This window comes from Saccopteryx bilineata, chromosome 1, assembly GCF_036850765.1.
Source record: "Saccopteryx bilineata isolate mSacBil1 chromosome 1, mSacBil1_pri_phased_curated, whole genome shotgun sequence".
Lineage (NCBI taxonomy): Eukaryota > Metazoa > Chordata > Mammalia > Chiroptera > Emballonuridae > Saccopteryx > Saccopteryx bilineata.
Genome location: NC_089490.1, coordinates 146,384,359 through 146,404,651, shown reverse-complemented (window position 1 = coordinate 146,404,651; position 20,293 = coordinate 146,384,359). Strand labels below are relative to the sequence as shown.

At 48.4% G+C, this 20,293-nt stretch overlaps 1 protein-coding gene across 1 annotated transcript in view; it reads right to left on the bottom strand.

Moving 5' to 3' along the window:
• Nucleotides 1–20,293, bottom strand: part of LOC136333282 (adhesion G protein-coupled receptor E2-like) — a 196,070-nt gene that overhangs the window by 37,566 nt on the left and 138,211 nt on the right. Inside the window, exons 3-4 of the mRNA XM_066272217.1 lie at nucleotides 16,535–16,669; nucleotides 15,103–15,258 (exon numbers count right to left, since the gene is read on the bottom strand). Of these exons, the coding sequence (XP_066128314.1) occupies nucleotides 15,103–15,258; nucleotides 16,535–16,669 (291 nt within the window). The remainder of the gene's footprint in view (nucleotides 1–15,102; nucleotides 15,259–16,534; nucleotides 16,670–20,293) is intronic.

Here is a 20,293-nt window from a genome sequence, read left to right as displayed (position 1 = left end):
ATAGATGCACAGGGTGTGAGGTGTTTCAATACCTCACTCCCCATTAGTTACTTAGTTATTGCCTGGGGTCCTCCAGGAGCCTTTATCTTGGTACCCCAGCTCCTTCTCCAGGATTCCCCAGATCTATTCCCATTTAGCCTCAAGGAATTAAATAAAGCCTGGCCCAGCAGGGCACTCCAGCATTCATTCTGCTGGGTTTGTGTAGGTGCCACTGAGTATGTGATCAGATGGTTTGAGCTGTGAGCCTTTGGGGGTGTGGGATCTGAGCTCTGAACCTTCACAGGCGGTGCTGTTTGGGCCATTGGGGGACCCAGGAACCTCAGGCCCTCCCTCCACACTGCACACATCCTTCATGCCCCTTTTCTCAAGTCCCCTAGTGTTTACACTGAGGACACCCCCACTACGCCCTGCTTACCAGCCACCTAGCCCATCAGGACACAAATCTGTGATGATGTTTTTCACTGTAAAAGCATCATAATCTCAGAGCATCCCCACAACATAAATAGGGCAGGACTGTGGGTGTGCAGGTGTCATCCCCACACTGTGTCCCCTAACATGTGGTGCAGGATGGACTGTGGGGTCCTGTGATGGACCTTTAACCGGGAAGGCTGCAACACTCATAGCTCTCCATGTGTTGATGCTATGGGCTGTGGCACCGATGCCACCCAGAGCGGCACCTTGCCCTTATTAGAACAGAATCAGAAGGCGAACCCTGCCCAGCCCAGGCCCCCGCTCCTCACGGCCTGCAGAGGACACACCATCACTGAAAGTGCTGCCACGTGTTCTCTGCCAAAGCTCAGTGCAGCCGCTTCCTTTAAGATGGCTCATCAAAATAATGAAGATGTGGTACATTTATGGGAGGGAAACTTAGAACCTTCACAGTCGGTGCTGTTTGGACCACTGGGAGACCCAGGAACTGGCTTCCAGCCAGGGCAGCAGCGGCACTCATTAGCTGCCCACAGAGTTGAGGCAATGGGTGGATTTGTGGCAGGGGCTTTGCCCCAACGTACATTCATTCACATCTGAGGACAAAGCCAGAGCATCAGGCCCTCCCTCCACTCACTGCACCACTTCTTACTGTCCGGCACGGAGGACCCCACCTTTAGTACACATGCCACCACCTGGTGACCTTCAGCTTCACCCTCAAAGCCCCTTATGGTGGACTCCCTGCAAGATGGACATGGCAGGGACCATTGTCCCAGTTTATAGGTGGCAAATCCAGGAGGAAGCTGAGTCATGGGGGCTGAACTTCCTGACCAAGGACTCCTGCCTACTCCCTCCTGAGCCCTGGCACAGGTTTCCTTTCTGGGAACCGGAAGTCACCCCCTCTGCTTGCCTGTGACAGACGAGGAAGGGGAAGGTTCTGGGGGTGCTCTCAGGGGCTCCACAAGGAAACCCTGGGCCCAGAAGTCCCTGCCACCTCCCTGCTCTGTGGCAGGACCTTCCAGGGAGGTGAATCCCTGGGCAAGGCCTTGGCAGGCCCTTGGCATCTGGGGAGCTGAGAATCTTCTCCCTCCCTCTCGGCTGCAGGACCTGCCTCGGCTCCTTCCCCAGCTCCAGCCCAGCCATACAACGTGCTCCCGGGGGCTCTACCTTTGCACAGCTTTGGGTCCTCTGGGCTCATCTCCAACCCAGGCAGGCACTTGCAGGTGTAGCTGCCCTGGGTGTTGACACAGATGCTGTGCCCTTTACAGATTCTGGGGTTCAGCTGACATTTGTCTACTTCTGCAATGGGAAGAAGAGAGCAGTGGATGCCTGCCGCTGTAGGCAGCCTTCAGGGATGGGAGTCAGCCATGTTTCCTGGCATAAAAGCATCTGGAAGGCCCCATCGTCTCCTCCCAGGTGAGTGGATGCTTTTTCTAATCCACATGGAAGTGTCCTATGGGTAAGCATGGTGGCCTAGCCTCTATGCTCTGTTGTCCAGATGTGGCCAGAGCCTCTCAAGTCCTCCCTGCCAGCTCTGATCTCCTCAGACTCCCGGGCCACTCCCAGGTGGGCCTTTTTGGAACCAAGAGCAGGAGAAATACTGTATTTCCTGAGCAGGGCTAATTTTGGTGGCCTTTGTCCTGATTCCCCCAGGGGGGTCCTGTTGGCTGAGTTCTCCTTAGAATCCTGGTTATTCTGGTGAGATAGCACTCTCATGTCCAGGCTAATTCTGAGACTCCAGCCTATGGAGATAGACTGAGAACCACCCCTGAGCCTGACCCCTGGTGGGCAAGGCTTTGAGGCAGGGACACAGAAATGGAAAATGATGCTAAATAGGGCAGGACCACCTGGACAGTGGTTGCCAGGCTATGATGAACAGTAGGCTCACATCCAGCCATGTGGCCTTGGCTGGTAGAGGTTTGTCTTCTGATCCCCGTGAAGGCATCTCCTGGTCTGTCAGAAAGTGATGAGAATACATGTGTGAACAAGGCCAGCAGTATGCAAAAGCTGGGTTCCTCTTTACACAGGGCAGGAGGGAAGGGGCTGGGATGCTGGCATCAGGCTCTCCTCTCCACAGCAGGGCAGGGCTGTGGACACTGCTTAGAGTCCCCCAGTGTCCTCAGCTCAGACTCCTCCTCCCCTCTCTGTATTCTGCACTAACCCCTCTCTCTGGGTGAGTCCCGGCTTCTGCCTGACCACTGATGGCCCCATCTGCCCCTGTGGATGCCGAAGCCTCTTCTGTGCCCGCCTGCTCCACCTCGAAAGGGGCAAAGCTGAGTGATGCATGGAAGCCTGGCTTCTCCTGGGTCCCTGGTGAGGGGATGGACTGGGCCAGCTGTTCTCTGAGCAGCCACCCTGGGGCACTGTTCCCCGGGGTGTCCATTCTGGAGAGGGGCTGTTAGGTCATAATGATTATAATCTAAAAACCCAGCAGCTACCACTGTGCTGTGTTCTCTGATGTCATATACCTTCCCAGCAATTAGAACTAAGTGAGATAAGCACCATTGTCACTCCATTTTACAGATGGGTAAACTGAGGCACAGAGAGGTGTTGGGGACTGAAAAGCCAACAGGGTTTTTGCAGTTTAGATTTTTGGGAAACTGGCGTTAAGCTGATAGTCTGCCCAATTCCCACCTTACTTGTTCTGTTAAGTTGCAAAAGACTGTTAAGCTGTGGTGCTGGATTGTTTATACTCATCCTACTCCCCATGTCCCCTGGAAAGACTGGAGGCAAGTTTCTTCTATTCTTTGTTTTGTGTAAAGTTAAGATGTTATATATGGTGGGGTTTTTTTTTTTCCTTGGTAAAATTCTTGGATTGCCTTAATTTCATGCCGTTTCCACTCAGGACCTGGAATTACTAGCCGTGCTGGTTCGCAGCAGAGATGAAGAACATGTCCAAGGTCATACAGTTAACAAAAGACAAAGCTACTTTTCTTTTTTCTTCTTCTTTTTTTTAGTGAGCTCATGAGAGAGAGAGAGAGAAACAGACAAACAGGAAAGGAGAGATAAGGAACATCAACACATAGTTGCAGTACTTTAGTTATTATTGATTGCTTCTCATACATGCCTTGACCAGGGGGCTCTAGCCAAGCCAGTGACCCCTTTGTTGGTCAAATAAGTTTGTAAATAATGATATATATGTTTGCTCACTTATAGTTTGTATTGGGTGTGGGGACAGGCTGTAAGCACGCAGGGTGGTTATAACCTAGCAGGGGTCTCCAAACTTTTTACACAGGGGGCCAGTTCACTGTCCCTCAGACCATTGGAGGGCTGCCAAATACAGTGGTCCTCTCACTGATCACCAATGAAGGAGGTGCCCCTTCCAGAAGTGCAGTGGGGGCTGGATAAATGGCCTCAGGGGGCCGCATTGCGGCCCACGGGCCGTAGTTTGGGGACGCCTGATAAGGCTTAGTTTTAAGACTAAGCTTTTCCCCACACCCTTGACTGATTGCATGATGTGGGGTGGTGCACTCTCATGAGGAATCCCATTATCCCTCAGATAAGTGACTGTGTATCAGAGACTTCCTTGTTTGTATATTGGATTAAAGGTTTTGATTTCTACACTATAAAATGGGGGCAGACCAAGAGCTTGCTCTCTCGGTTCCTGAGATTAGAGTTAGAGGAGAGAGCAGAGAAAGGAGAGCAGAGAAAGGCCACATGGAGGAGAGGAGAGGCAGCCAAGATGGTAGAGTGCTGAAGGAGAAGCCAGTTTGTGCAGAGAGAAGGAGATGGGGAACAGAGGTGAATAAGGCTGGTGAGCTAGAAACCTTTGATTCTAGGGAACTCGGATAAGTCAGTGGCTTTGGGAGCCCTGAATGGAAAGGGAAGTATCTTCCCACTGTGTGTATTGCTTGCCCACTGGGTGCAAGCTAGGATTAAAGCTAATGGCCCACCAGTTCTTGGCTCTGTTGTTTCATTACCGTCTGTCCAAACCAAATGCTAACCTGCATGGGGCAGGTGGTTGTGATGGTGGCCCTGGCTACTGGCTTTACACCCTTGCTCAAGCCAGTGACCTTGGGCTTCAAGCCAGCGACCATGAGGTCATGTCTATGATCCCATGCTCAAGCTGGCTCACTGTGCTCAAGTTGACAACTTTGGGTTTCGAACCTGGGACCTCAGTGTCAAAAGTTGATGCTCTACACACTGCGTCACCACTGGTCAGGTAAAGCTACTTTCTTTTCATCTGTAAAAAATAGGCACTCTTTTTTATTTAAAAAAACCCACAGAAACACAAAATCACAATACTATCACTTCTCGAACATTACCAGTGATTTCTGAATAAGTGTCCTGGCCAATGTCACATACACAAGCCATCAGGTAGCAAAACCAGATGTTGGGCAAATAAGTTTGTAACAAATGTTTTTAGGTTTTCTCTCTTGTATTGGGGCAGCACCATGTGTGTAGTCTGTGGAAGGCTGTGGGTGCTTGCCCTCAGGGTGGCAGAGTGCAAATTGTGGATTGCCTACCTCCATGGTGAGGAACCATTGTTTGCTATTGTTTGCTGGAGAAGAGGTATTTCTGTCTAGCCTGTTTGGCTGGGGAGTGCTGAGGAGTTTGGGAGTTCTGAGAGAAAGGGAAGTGGTCTTCCCTGCCTGTTTGCTCGTTTACCATTATGAAATTTTAATAAATGGAATGGCCAACCATTTTCTGGCTCCACAGTCCTTTTACTGTCTGCTCAAATCCAATGAGAACCTGGCTGGTCATGGTGGTGGCCACTGGCCTTACATCTGGTGTGCTGGTAGGACTCAGATCAGATCAGTATGGAGCCACTGACTCCCTTGAGGAGAGGGATAGGGGAGTGGTCATTGCTCCCCAGTGTATGGCACTCCTTTTAGGGGCTGTGGGCTAAGTGGTTTTTACTACTCTGCAAGAGGAGATCAGAAATTTGTGTGAGAAGCTGCCCAAGGTCAAAAGCTCCAGGATGAGCTGCAGCCTGAGTGGCAACAATGGCTTGAACTGGAGCAAAAACTGGATAAGGAGGCCAACCAGGTTCGAGAGCTGCAGAGTGCGAGGCAAGCTGAGCACCAACGATGCCTGAACTGAAACGGTCTCTGGAGAAGGAAGCTGAATGGATTTGTGAGTTGCAGTTTGCCCTGGAAGCTGAACATTGGCACCGGCAGTTGTTAGAGGAATGACTGCAGGTCAAAGAGCTTGAATTTCAGCTTTTGACTGACAGCCAGCAGCCACAGAAACCTAAACATGCACTGAAGGAGCAGCAGCATCTGTGCCAGTGGGGTGGCTCTGAGTCGCTGGGAGCAGGCATTTCCAGCTCCTCGTCTAGGATGAGGAGGCTCAGGCTGAAGCTTTCGCCCACACACTCAGAACTTGACCAGTGGTTGTCCAGAAGGTAAAACCCAGCAGCAAAGAGTTCCTCTCCTGGTAGCCTGGTTGCTGCGATTATGGGACATAGGAGTGGAAGGCATCATGCTCTCCAGAGCAGAGGTGGAAAGGTTGGCCACTGTTGCCACATGCTTCTCCTTGGAGCAGCATCTTTAGAGATGCCATGATGGCAGGGATGAGGGGAGAGGCCTGAGTCACTGTTTGAACCAAGTTGCCTGTAATGGACCTTTACCTTGGTGATTTGCACCAAGTGGACTGATCACTGAGAGGTGTGATAGACTCTTGGACTGCAACCTGAGGCGGGCATTGGCTCCCTTGTTGAATGGACATGCCGCTTTTCGACAGTATGAGAGACCCTGATGGGGGGCAGCTCTGGTGGAGGCCCTCCTGCACCGGGAAGCTGCTCTCATCCAGCTGGAGAGACACACCAAGAACACTTTAAGGTAGGGGTCCCCAAACTTTTTACACAGGGGGCCAGTTTACTGTCCCTCAGACCATTGGAGGGCCATCACATACAGTGCTCCTCTCACTGACCACCAATGAAAGAAGTGCCCCTTCTGGAAGTGCAGGGGGGGGGGCTGGATAAATGGCCTCAGGGGGCCGCAGTTTGGGGATGCCTGCTTTAAGGTTTCCATGGACACAGCCCTGGAATATACAGGCCTCCCACCTACCATGGAGTAGGGAGCTAGAGACAGGCCTCCAGTTTATGCCTTGGGCAGAGTGCTCAGGGAGACATTGTGATGGGCATCTTTGTAATTGTTGCAATTGTATAACTTGTGCTGTTGCTACAGTTTATGTAACGTATTGTACCTCATTCCTCACAAAGGGATACCTGTGGTGTAGATTGTGAAATGAGCAACTTTAAAGGGTTGAAATATTGGGGAAACAAGTCTGTAACAAGTATTTTTAGGTTTGCTCGCTTGTATGGGGGCAGCGCCATATGAGTATAGTCTATGGAAGGCTGTGGTGCTTGCCCTCAGGGCGGCAGATTGCAAATTGTGGATTGCCGGCCTCCATGAAGAGGAGCCTTTTCATAATGTAGCAACTGTTTGCTATTGTTTGCCAGAGAAGGGGTATTCTGACCAGCCTGTCTTGGCTATAAGCCTGGAGTGAGAGAGAGAAGCAGTTTTGCACTGCCTGCTTGCTCTTCTGCTGTTGTGAGACTGTACTAAACAGAATGGCCATGATCCTCCAGCTCCACAGTTCCTTTACCACCTGCCCAAATGCAATGTGAACCTGCATGGTCATGGCCACTGGCATTACAGGGAGATGGAAGATGCAGGTCATCTTACTCTTAGGTTTCATTTCTTTAACCCTGCTAGTAAGTCTCGTTTCAGGGCTTGCGGCAGATGACCAACCACAAAGGAATGTCTGACGTCACAAGCTGAGAAGTCCTGGATAATCAAAAACTGCTAGAAGTTAAACATACTCAAACTTCCATAAAAGACCATCCTTTGTCCAGCAGCCAGTTGGGCTAATGCCCCACAGCCCTTCCTACTCCCCCTCCCCTAACCCTTAAAAAAGCACATCCTAGCCTGTGCCTGGCCTGCGACTCTCCCTTATGAATCAGCCCGGCAGGGTTCCTCTCTTCCTTACAATAAAGCCTGTTACACTGGTCTTTTCGGATTCCGATAAATTCTAACATTTGGTGCCGAAATCCGGGACAGGGTACCAGATGACTGGACGATCCCTTCCACCAGCCGAACTCACTACCAGGGAAGCAGTGGGCAGCGGCAGCTCGTCCCGGACTTACTCCCTAATTGTTTGGCTGTGTGAACGTAGGTTGATTGGCTGGCTACCTGACCCTGTCTCAAACCCCTGCTGGACCAGAAGGTAAGGAATTTCTGCTCTTTCCCATCTCCGGTAGGCCCCTATTCATTGCTCACCCTCACTCTTTCTCCTCTCGGGATCTCTAATTGGGAGGTCTCTACTCTGGGCAGCCTGTAACCGGACTTTTCTGAAAGTCTAGGTGCGTATCCAGGTTGCTCCACTCTCTTTTGAAAGTGAGATTCCTGGTGATGATCGGCCTTCTTGTTTTCCACGTTCAGTATAAAGGATAGTTGAAAGAGTCAGAGGATGCTCTTATCTTTCTCTATTCTCCGCCCACATGGGCTCTTCCCAGTCCCGACCCTCAGAGACTACTCCTTTGGGATGCCTCTTAAAAAAACCTCACCAAACTCGGTCTCTCAGATCTCAAACCAAAAAAATTAATCTTCTTCTATAACACAGCATGGCCTCAGTACAGACTAGATAATGGCTCCTACTGGTCCCCAAATGGAACTTTTGATATTAACATCCTCCGGGACCTAAATAATTTCTGCCACCAGACTGGGAAAGCCTTAGAGATTCCAGGCTTTCTCTACCTTCACTCTGGTCTTTAATCCCTGTGCCGCCTGTTCTACACACAAGCTGTTTTTGGCCAGAGAAACCTCACCTAAAACCTCCGCTCCTAATCTTTCCTTCTCCGTGGACTCCCAACTCTCTCCCCCTCCTTCCTCATCCCCGGGGGCACTTCTTTCTCTGGACCCCTCTCTGGTCCCACTGCGGACCTGGACCTCTTCGCTGGAGTCTCTTCCCTCCAGAAAACCCCCTCCTTTTGTGAATCCTGTTTCTTATTCACTTGCAAATGCCCTTCTCTTCTTCAACCCTTCCTTCCCCCTCACAGGCTGTGGTGGTGCCTTAATCTTCTCTGTCCACTCCCCTCTTCTTAGAGGCCTCGGCTCTACCTCTCTCCTCCTCACCCCCTTCCCCCTCCTCAGAGACTGCCACTGTGCTTCCACTCCTCCTATTTCCCCTCCCCTCCCCCCACAGGCAACTGTGCCTTTCTCCCCCTCATCCCCTCCCTTCTCCTCACAGGCTCTAATCTTTTTGACTCCTCTGACTAGGTGGCACCACCACAAGCACCTCAACCTCCTCCTCCTCCTCCTCCTGCAGATTCTGACCCTCCTTCTCTCCATCCTTCTCTTCACGCTGTCCATCTGTCTGCTTCCTCTCTTTTTCCCCTCTATGCTGACAACTCCCTGTTATCTCAAAAAGCTTAAAAAGGCAGAGCTGTCCATTGAGCAGTGTGAGTAAGTACTCTCTTTTGTCTCTTTGTTTGTCAAAAAATATCTCTAATATAATTTTAACTGAAACAAGTAAAGCACACTTATTTAAATTTAATTTATAATTTAAATGTAAAATCTTTGTTTAATGTGTAATTGTGTCTGTTTCTAAGGCCTTAAACCAATAATTACCCACCTCTTAAATCAAGGTTTACTCATCCCCATGGACTCTCCCTGCAATACCCCCATCCTTCCTGTTCAAAAACCTTCAGGGGCTTATCGCCTCATACAAGACTTACACCTAATCAATGAGGCGGTAGTTCCCTCCATCCAGTAGTCCCTAATCTCTACAGTTTACTGTCACAATTCCCTCAAACACCACTCACTTCACAGTCCTAGACCTAAGAACGCCTTCTTTACCATTCCTCTACACCCTGACTCTTACTTTCTGGTTGCCTTTACTTGGACTGATCCGAACACTAATGCAGCCCAGCAACTTATGTGGACTGTCTTGCCTCAGGGGTTCAGAAACAGCCCACACCTGTTTCGGCAGGCACTAGCTCAGGATTTAACAGCATGCAATCTCAAAACTAGTATTCTCTTACAATATGTAAATAACCTACTCCTCTGCAGCCCTTCCCTGCCTGCCTCAAGGAGACACACTGCCACCCTTCTTAACTTCCTCACCATGAAGGGATATCGTGTCTTCTCTGCTAAGGTTCAACTTCACTCTTAGTCCATAGTCTATCTGAGCATCACCTTAATCCCTACCACCTGAGGTCTCACCCTAGATCAAACTCAGACCCTCCACAGTCTCCAACCACCTGCCACCACAAATCAAATCCTTTCTTTCCTCGGTCTAATAAGCTTCTTTAGACACTGGATCCCCAATTTTGCTCTCTTAGTCAAGCCCCTCAGTGAGATCTTCTGAGCATGGCTTTTAAGGTCTATAGTGGCCAAGGGAGTAACAGAAAAGGCAAATAAGGCCCCAAAGAGGTCAAGAAATACCAGCTTTTGGCATACACTCTTAAAGGCTCTGGCGCCCTAACGGGCTTCATAAAATTCCATCAGGGTCCTGCTCCAGAGTGGAAAGAAAGGTCATTGAACTGAAGCCTATGAGGCTTTTTGGCCCCTCCAAGAGGCGAATCTTTTCTGTGGAAAGAGGGACACGAGAAGGTAAGCTGCCCTCTGCTCCATGGAGGGAAGGTTCAGTCTCTTCTAGCCCTACTCCAGCTACCTGTGACCTGACTTTGCTCAGCATGCTGGGAATTGCCACTGAAGGCCCAAGGACATTGTTCACGAACCTAAGGTATTTCTTCCAAGTAGCAGATAAACTGATCTCATTTCTTGTAAACACAAGGGCCATCTACTATGCCTTGCCTGAATATTTGAGTTTTATTTATCCCTTGAAAATCTCTACTGTGGGTATTGACAGCCTGATTTTGTTGCTTTATTTAATGTATAGTGTCTCCTTTATTCCTCTTGTCTCAATGCCCTATGCCTATTGTAGGCTGGGACCTGCTGCTAATTCCAGCTAGAAGCAGTGGTCACTAGGACTCTAGCTGCAAAGTGTAGGAATGTAACCACCCTTTCCCTAAGTACTTACAAGATTTACAGGTTACTCAGCAAACTGTTCAAAGATTGTCCAAGAGGCGCTTCCAGCAGTACATCACCCAAGGACTGACTTTCATATGGACAGGTCCACACACCATGATCCTGACAACTCCCACTGCTGCTAAAGTAGAAAGATGGCATGCCTTACTCCAACCACAAACTGGAAGCTGGTTGGTCTACGTATGGCAAAAAAAAAAAACTAAGGACTCTTTTAATCAGACTTTGGGAAAAGGGAAACTAGGGTAAAAGGAAAGTCATCTCAATTGTCACTAAAGGTTAAAGATTTTTATTTATTTATTTATTTATTTACAGGGACAGAGAGAGAGTCAGATAGAGGGATAGATAGGGAGAGACAGACAGGAACGGAGAAAGATGAGAAGCATCAATCATCAGTTTTTCGTTGTGACACCGTAGTTGTTCATTGATTGCTTTCTCATATGTGCCATGACTGCGGGCCTTCAGCAGACTGAGCAACCTCCTGCTCGAGCCAGTGACCTTGGGTCCATGCTAGTGAGCTTTTTGCTCAAGCCAGATGAGCCCGCACTCAAGCTGGCAACCCCGAGGTCTCGAACCTGGGTCCTTCCGCATCCCAGTCCGATGCTCTATCCACTGCGCCAGCGCCTGGTCAGGCAAGGTTAAAGATTTTTAAATCAAGAGTTCTGACTAGAAAGGAATTGTATGGTTTTGATAATAGAAGGTATAAGGTATGGAAATACTTATGAAAGAAAAAGGAAAAAGCAACAGTTGTTATGAAAACCAGTTGTTTCTGGATAAGAAAGTTCATGAAAGCTGAGGGTTATGTAAGTTGTAGAAGGTCTGTGCAGGTTGTAGGAGATTTGTACAGAGAAAAAAGAATTTAAACAGTCAGAAAACTGGTTTTCAAAGAATGTTTAATTAGTTACCCTAGCTAACAATCCTATTGTCTGTGGTGATTAGTCTTCTTACTTTAATATTGTCTTGTACTATGTTTAATCAATTTTATAGCAAGGTTTGTTCCTGTCTGTTAAATATCTGTTACATGTTTTAAGTTAATATCCCTAGACAGCAGCCTCATACTCTTCAATAAATTAAGTCAAGGATTTGACTTAGGAAATAGAACCAGTGGGGATGTTGTAAGGTACCAAAAGCTGAAAATTGATATTGATATTCTGGGAGGAAAGGTCAGGCTTTCCTATCAGGCTTTCCTGTCCCATCCCTCCTATAGCGAGGGGAGGGAGAAGAATGTAGAAGTTTCTGGCTTGCAAGAACAATTGGTCATTCAGTTTTAAATGTAAAATGAAGGTTGGCCTAGAAACTTCTTTTCTTTCAATAGGAGGCAGCATTTACATACCACCTTGCATTGATTGTAGTTCCTCCCCCTTCCTGGAATTGTGAGGGTAAAATACCTCTAGGCTAGTGAGGGAAATTGAACCTGAAAGATTTGTAAATATCTTTGATTGTGTTACCTTAACAGTCTTAATGTTTCTGTGTATCCCCTAAACAAATGTTGCCAGCTCATACCATGATGTCATGTTCTCCCCCACCCGTATGTGATCAAGGATATATAAACAGCCCCTGAACTATTTTTGGCACTACACGAGTTGGGCCTGCAGATGCCCCATGTCAGCCATATGTGGCCGGCATATTTAATAAATCTCCTCCTCCACAAAATTAAAAAAAAAAATTAAAACCCCAAATTTCCCTTGCTCGGGGACCAGTCACCCTGAATACTCCCCTGCTTTCACCTGCCCCTTTATGATTTACTGCTCAAGGTACTGTCCCAATGGGTCACCTCCTTCTAACCTTTGCAATACCACAATAACTATCCAATTTCCCAAAAACATCACAATCATAGAGTCAACTATCAAGTTTCTCCAAAAACAGACTATTTTCTAATCCTGTTCGATTCACAGGACCCCTACTCTTATAGCTTCACAACAAAAATGTTCCTATCCCACCACACAGCCGTATCCCTGGCTCACTACCCCTACCACACAGTTGCAATGCTCAAAGCAGGCCTCTAACCATGTCTCCCTCCCCCCAGTTGGGGCTGCACTTTCCTCCACCTCGACCGTCTGGAGTTCAGAGTGGACAGACAAAACCAACCCCTTGTCCATCAATTCTCTATCCACCTCTCATCCTGTATCACTCAATCAGGGGCTTTCTACTTGTGTGGGACCAACACCTATATATGTCTCCCTACTAATTGGAAGAAATCTGTACCCTAATCTATATCACCCCAAATATCAACCTAATCCCACCTGATGAGCCTCTACCAGTTCCTTGTACACTACCCGTCAATCTAAGGACCAAATGAGCTGTCCAGGTAATCCTTCTTCTTGTTGCTTTAAAAATTTCTATAAAAATAAGTTTAGGGGCAGGGGAACTGGACACTGCCCAGTCTTATTCTCTCTCTCTCTCTCTCTCTCAAGCCCAGCAAATTCATAAAAAACAAACCGAGTCATGGAATCAGTGGTTTTGCACAAACTGGGTGTTTTGACTATTGCCTTTCATTGGTCCACTCACTCTCCTATTTATTTTTCTAACTTTTGGACTCTGCCTCTTATGTTTGTTCACTAGTTTCTTACAGAACTGCATGCAGACCTTCACCAATCAGAAAACTGGAAAAATCTAACTAACCTTACACACCGACCCTGAAACCTGCCCTCGTGAAACAGAAAAATATGGAACCCTATAAATACACCCCTTCCTGACAAGAAGCCATCACTGCATCTCTCTACCCCTCACTGATAGTAATCCTTAGAGAGGCCATAACCCCTCACTGCCCCTACTCAGCAGGAAGAAGTTAGAGAAGATAATGACCTCCGTCCCTTTCCCCTTGAGGCCTCTCTAGGAACCACTCTCTTTCCTTTTTTAAATATATCAAATAGTTGGGAATCTTAGGTTTCATTTCTTTAACCCTGCCAGTAAGTCTCGTTTCAGGGCTTGCAGCAGATGATCAACTGCAATAGAATGTCTGACGTCACAAGCCGAGAAGTCCTGGATGATTGAAAACTGCTAGAAGTTAAACATACTCAAACTTCCATAAAAGACTATCCTTTGTCCAGCAGCCAATCAGGCTAATGCCCCACAGCCCTTCCTACCCCCCTCCCCTAATCCTTAGAAAAGTACGTCCTAGCCCAGTGATGGGCAATCTTTTGAGCTTGGTGTGTCAAAATTCGCCAAAAAACCGACCATAACTCCAGTGGTGTGTCACTTCGAGAAAAAAACCATAATTTCATGATATTTATAGATAACAATAATGTATAACTGTAATATATAACTGTATTTAATAAACCAAAAAGTAATTATTTAACTTACCTGCTTAGTGACTTCTTTGTTCATCTGTCAGTCAGTTTCTTTTGTTGGCCTTGATATTATTTAACTTGAGTGGGGTGCCGTGAACTAAGATAAGTGAGGGGGAGGGGAAATTCTTTAACTGACCTTCCTATTAGTGACTTTTTTGTTGCTGAATTTCATTGGCTAAATCTTCAGTTGAAGGTTGGCATTATTTTGTACACTTCAAGCCCAAGCAAGCGCTACTAACTTCATCTGTCAATCTGTTTCTTTTGCTGGTTTTGATATGTTTTAACACTGAGAATAAGGTCTCACAAAAGTACGTAGAGGGAAAAATTGTGAGCAAAGCCATTGCTATATTTTTCAGGGTGCTAAAAGTGTCTAGTAATCGGTTTCAGGCACTCCAAATTTCCTGTTTGTAGTGGCACTCCTCTTGATTCTCTAAGCCAGCGGTTCTCAACCTGTGGGTCACTACCCTGGCGGGGGTCGAACGACCAAAACACAGGGGTTGCCTAAAGCCATCGGAAAATACATAATGCATATATTACAGTTATGAAGTAGCCACCAAAATTATTTTTTGGTTTGGGGTCACTGCAACATGAGGAACTGTATTGCGGGGTCATGGCATTAGAAAGGTTGAGAACCACTGCTCTACGCAGCACCTTTCCAGATTCTCAAGCTTTGACCTCAATTCAACAAACACCTGAGCCCAGATGCTGTCTTGAAATTCTGCAAGTTGCATCTTATGTAAATTAAGATGGCTGCCGCTATTGCTAATGGCAGGAAACAGCACCCATAGCACAGGCCCTCGCCTCTCCCAGCCTCTCCCTCACTTATCTCAGTAATGATGGTCAATTAGAAATCCACGACACTGCAGAACAGTAGACTGGATGATGGTTGCTTTGGTTATGTGGGTGTTGGTAATGGCGATCATAGGGCCCCCAGAGATGTGTTCCCTGTGGCATTCTGCTGCTCCCTGCTCCGCCGGCCAGAAGTGAGGTCAAAAATCCCCTAACGGCCTAACCGGAAGTCCCAGAACTAGACGCTCTGTGCCAGAGTTCTGTTGTTTTGGCCTACAGACCTCCGGCACAGAGTGTCTACACTCCAGCAAGTGTTTTATCCTCAGCTACTGCACCTGGCTGTGCAGGAGCCGAGGATGAAACGAACTTCTCGGCATGCAGCCCCATACTTCTCTGGTATGCAGCCACATGCGGCCACGTGTCATTGAAAATGGCTACACGTGTCAGTGCTGACCCGCGTGTCATAGGTTCACCATCACAGTCCTAGCCTGTGCCTGGCACACGACTCTCCCTTATGAGTCAGCCCAGCAAGGTTCCTTTCTTCCTCTCAATAAAGCCTGTTACACTGGTCTTTTCAGACTCCAATGGATTCTAACACTTACCCTCACACGTGTTTTCACTCTCATTATGGAACTTGGCTGCCCCAGAAACAAGCCTGTATCCCCGGGTGCACATGCAGTGGTAGCTTCCTTCCGTGTTCTGGCAGTCTGCGAATCTTCCACAGGTCACTGCTGAGGGTGGTGCACATTCATTGATGTCTGGAACAAAACGAAGTAAAGGTGTTGTGGATCATAAATGGCAGAAAGCCATTGTAGATTCAAGGCTTAGCAAAAGGTTAAGTTCTCCCCCCTCCATCTCCATACTTGGCTATTATGCTGAGTATTTGCACCCACTTCACTTGCTTCCTTGGGTTGCTGGAAGCAATTTACATGCCCTTCCTCTGATTCTTTGTTTGTTTTCAGATGTTGGTAGATTTCACTAATGCATCCTGTTTATGCCTTGGGAGAGTTCCTGTTTTAGCCTTGGATGTGTAACTTTGTATCAAGGACTTTCTTGATTTGCATATGGCAATATAATAAAGCAAGCTGGGGCTATGGGGCTCTCGGATATTGCCATCAGCATTTGAAGAGTCCTCCCAGTCCCATTTTTTCTTGATGAGTATGTTTCCCTAATTCCGCACCGTTATTAGGAGCCACGCAGGTCCATGGCATAAAGGGTCACCTCCCAAAGACACGAGTGCCCTCAGGGCAGAGAGCCTTACCCTTCCTAGCAGGGGGCCTGCTGCTTAATCAGTGCCTTTCAGGAAGGACTAGACTCTGGGGCAGCCTGCTGCAGCAGCCATCCACCTGGGAGCTCACGGTCAGCTCTGCTCTCCTCAGCCTCCTGCCTGTCACCCTGGGTTTGGGTGCTGGAGGAAGTGCTAAGTGGAGGTGGTGCACCCCCTCCCCAGTCCTGGAAAGGCAAACTGAGGCACAGGTTCCAGACTCCTGGAGCCCCAACTCCTCTCTCTAGTAAGCTTGGGGAAAATGGCTGTGTTAGGCTTGCTTGAGGGTTACTGGCTGCTCCCTGTTTGTTCCAATAGTGCAGGAGCACACACAGGGCAGCACGGTTGTAAAGATGTAAATGCTCCCCTCAGGGGGCGAGGAGAGGAGATCACCCAGGCCACTGAGAGGTACGGACGCGTTTTCCTGATCCCTTGCCTTCCACTGTGAAAAGCAGGTTTTCCTTTTCTTTTGTGTGTATATATATACTTTTTTCCTTTTTCTTTCTTCTTTTGTCTTGCCTGTCTTGATAAGCCTCCAATAAATTGGAATGGCTCACTAACCTCCTGCTCCACTGTTCCTTTACCATTTGCCTGAATTCAATGCAAATCTGCATGGCCACAGCCACCAGTCTTACAGAAGCCATGTTTATTCACTTTTCATATTTATGTTTTCTTTTCTCTGTCCTTGATGACGGTCCGAGAGCAAAGGCTGAGGCCCCCACAACCGTCTACATGTCCATGTGGCCCTCCACCACCCCAAGCCTCTGTACCTTCACAGCTCTCCGCAGGGCTGGTGAAGATCTCCCCAGATGAAGAGTTGAATCCTGGAAGACAGCGACAGGCGGAGGCACTGACACAGGTGGAGTGCTCAGGGCACCAGGAAGCACAGGCTGTGGGGGCCGAGGCTATGGGGACCGAGACCATGGTCAGAAGAGGAGGGCTGAGGCAGGGGCTGGGGAGGGTGGTGGGAGGGGTGACCCTGAGCCTCCCCCTGCAACAGCCTTTCTCTGGGCTGGGCTGAGAGGTGGGGGGTGGGGGGGAGTTGGGGGGCTCTGGCTGTGGGCTGAGGGACTCCCAGAAACTCACCCCTGGTGTTCTGGGGCCCATCTTCCAACAGAGTCAGAAAGACACACAGCGCTGGAACAGAGAGATGGAGGGTGGGAGACACAGAACACAGAAGGGTTAACAGAGGCCTGCAGGTGACACATCTGAGAGAAAGGGACTGCCCACCCCTCCCAGGCTCTGGCCATCACTCAAGCAGAGGGGCACAGGTGGCACCTCCCTGGCTTCCAATGCTTCTGGCCAGAGGATCTACACTCATAGCCAGAAGGTGGGTTTCAGAAGCTGAAGGATGGGGCGGGGCTGGAGCCTGGCGGAGGTCTTGGTTTTTGTTGACTTATGGACAGCAGTTCAGGAAACAGACGGGAACCAGATGGCCTCGGCTCTAATCCAAGACCTTGTTCAGGTGCCTCAGTTTCCCCTTCTGTAGAATGTGGATGAAAAGGGAATCTCTTTTCTAAAGTCATGTGCGAATTAAGCACACAAGTACTTCCTGGTGTGTCAAAGTGTTTACTGTCATCATTTCTTGTAAAAATGAAGGGGTTGGAGCAGGTGTTCTCTCAGATCCCCCCAAACCTACGGTGCTCTGGCCTCACACTATTTCTCAGGAACACCTTACCCACATCTATCAGCCCTGATGACCGCATGGGCCCCGGTAGTGACATTTCACCCCCTGGTTCCCTGCACACAGGAAGATGCTGTGGGCTTGCGTTGAGGGTGCTGCTGCACAGGCCCCAATCCTACTGTTCCTGTCACTCAGGGCACCCTCTTCCCCAGGGCATGTCCTGGGGGTCCTCCTCAAGTCAGCAGGGCTCAAGAGATGGGTACCTCCTTGCTGTACACCAGAGAGACAAGCAAGGGGACAGAGATGGACAGAAGAGGGACAGAGAAGGATCTAGAGCAGGGGTCCCCAAACTATGGCCCGCAGGCCACATGCGGCCCCCTGAGGCCATTTATCCGGCCCACACACACTTCCGGAAGGGGCACCTCTTTCATTGGAGGTCAGTGAGAGGAGCACATTGACCATCTCATTAGCCAAAAGCAGGCCCGTAGTTCCCATTGAAATACTGGTCAGTTTGTTGATTTAAATTTACTTGTTCTTTATTTTAAATATTGTATTTGTTCCCGTTTTGTTTTTTTACTTTAAAATAAGATATGTGCAGTATGCATAGGTGCCAGGATCCAGCCCCGGCGGGGGGATCCAGGGGTCCCACAGGAGGAGACGGCGTCGGCGAAAATGGAGTGAGAGAGCCGAATTCTTTTCTTTTTCTTTATTCTCTGGTTAGCATTTACTGCCAGGCATCTCTACCAAATGCTAGTATAGCTCCCTTTTTATACACGCACACCGAGTTACAATCACATGGTGTTAATTATTACTTTTGTTTCACTATGTTTTCATGTTTCCGGATAACAGTTAATTTACATCTATGAGTCACAAACCAGGTAGCAAATCATTCAAAATACAAAATAACTTGAATAGCAAGTTATTACATCAGTAAAAACTTTTAGAGTATTAGTTCTAAAAGGCTTGCCTCTAAAGAAATTAACATAACATCAAGAATAGCTTTCACCCAAAGATATGCAGAGTGCACTTGCAAGATAGCCCAGCAGCAACACAAGACATTCCATGGATTTCCCTACATTTTTAAATCTCATGAGAACATCTCATTGAGAAAGCCTAGCAATTGCCTTTAGTCAAAAGACAATTCTCTTAGTAAAACATTCTTTTCTTGCTGACTACGCTCTCATCCTAGGCCACACAATGGGCCATTCTACTATACCTTACCTAAGATACTATTGTCTAGTCAAATATTACTTATTTATTATATTTAAACACTAGTTAAGTTCTGACTCTATTCTTCTCAGAATATACCACTATTTGCAGATCAAATAAGCAGGAAGAAAGGAGTGTTTTTCTACTTATCACATGAAAAGGCTAGGGAGGAAAAAATGTTAAGTGAAGGCCGAAGGGTGCTCTGTGCACAGCCACTGCTTCCTAACCATTCACAAGTCACAATCTATTCTTTTTAACATGATTAAGAAGGAATTCTCCTACAAACTTAACCCTTTACGAGGGATATCATAGCCAGCCTCTTATGTCTATGAGCCCAGTTCAAGGGGTTTGCAGGCTTTTCTGTGTAACTCACACCCTCTGTCTCATTTCCAAAGAAATCACTACGAATCTACAGGGAAAGCACAGTACTATTATCCCTGTGCCACAAATAATAGCACACACCCAGAAAAGGGGGGATATAAGGCCAGATTAATTCAAAAAGTCAAAGGGGGGAGTATCGTTGTGCCTATCCTTTGTGGTGACTTTGTCACCCCGCAGCCATTGGTCTTCACTGCAGTGACTTTGTCACCCCGCAGCCATTGGTCTTCTCTGCTGTGACTTTGTCAATCAGCAGTTTTTGATCTTCCTCTGCTGTGACCTTGTCAGCCAGCAGTTGTGGGTCTTCTCCTGCTATGACCTTGTCAGCCAGCAGCTGTGGATCGGCTCCCGACACATAGGGATTTGTTCATAGTTTTTTTTATAGTCCGGCCCTCCAACGGTCTGAGGGACAGTGAACTGGCCCCCTGTGTAAAAAGTTTGGGGACCCCTGATCTAGAGACATAGAGAGAGGAGAAATAGAGAGAAAGAAGATGGAGAGGTGGAGAGAAAATTAAGAGGAGAGAGATGAGAAGACAGAGATATATATATAGAGAGAGGCAGAAGTTAAGAAAACAATGACACCTGTGGTGAGTCAGCCCATATACTTGGGAGCCACGAGCGGCCGCCACGAGCCGCCGCCGCGAGCCGCCGTGAGCAGCCGCGCGTGCGCCCGGTCCGGTTGAGCACCGCTGACGTTCCCAGCGGCCCGCACACTGCGAGTGGGGGTCGCCAGCCACCGGTGCCTGGAGCGCCCCATTCGCGCGCGTGCCTTGGGCATTCCACGCGCCCAGGGCGCCCTGCTGGCCCGCACACCCAGGGGGCTCCATTATCCTGCGCCTGGTGCGGTCCAGCCGCCAGCAGCGGGGCGAGTGGGAGAGGCTTGGGAGATTCTCTCCGTGGGCGGGGCACCTCACCCAGCCATTCAAGCTAACAATCAAGCATTGGGGGAGGGGCGCGCACAGGCAGCCTAAAATACCTTCAGAAGCACAGCTGCGACCCAATCACTGAAATTAGCTTAACCCATGAAATCTGCGCACCCTCGGTTCTAATTGATAAGATCTCTCTCAGTTCAGCGATCCAAGACAAGAGGCGTGATATTTTTTAGTGCCTCTCGCTAAAGGGGCGGGGGCAACTTCTGATTGATAGAGCCTCCATATTCAGGGATAAACGCTAACAAGAAGGACTTGGCAGATAATAAGGTCTATACTACACTAGTCGTAAGCAGAGACTAGTGCCTCTTCTACCCTGCAAAAACAGGCTACAAAGTGTGGAAAGCCTGGGTTGAGAGGTCCAACTAAATGATAGGCGCTGAACAGTC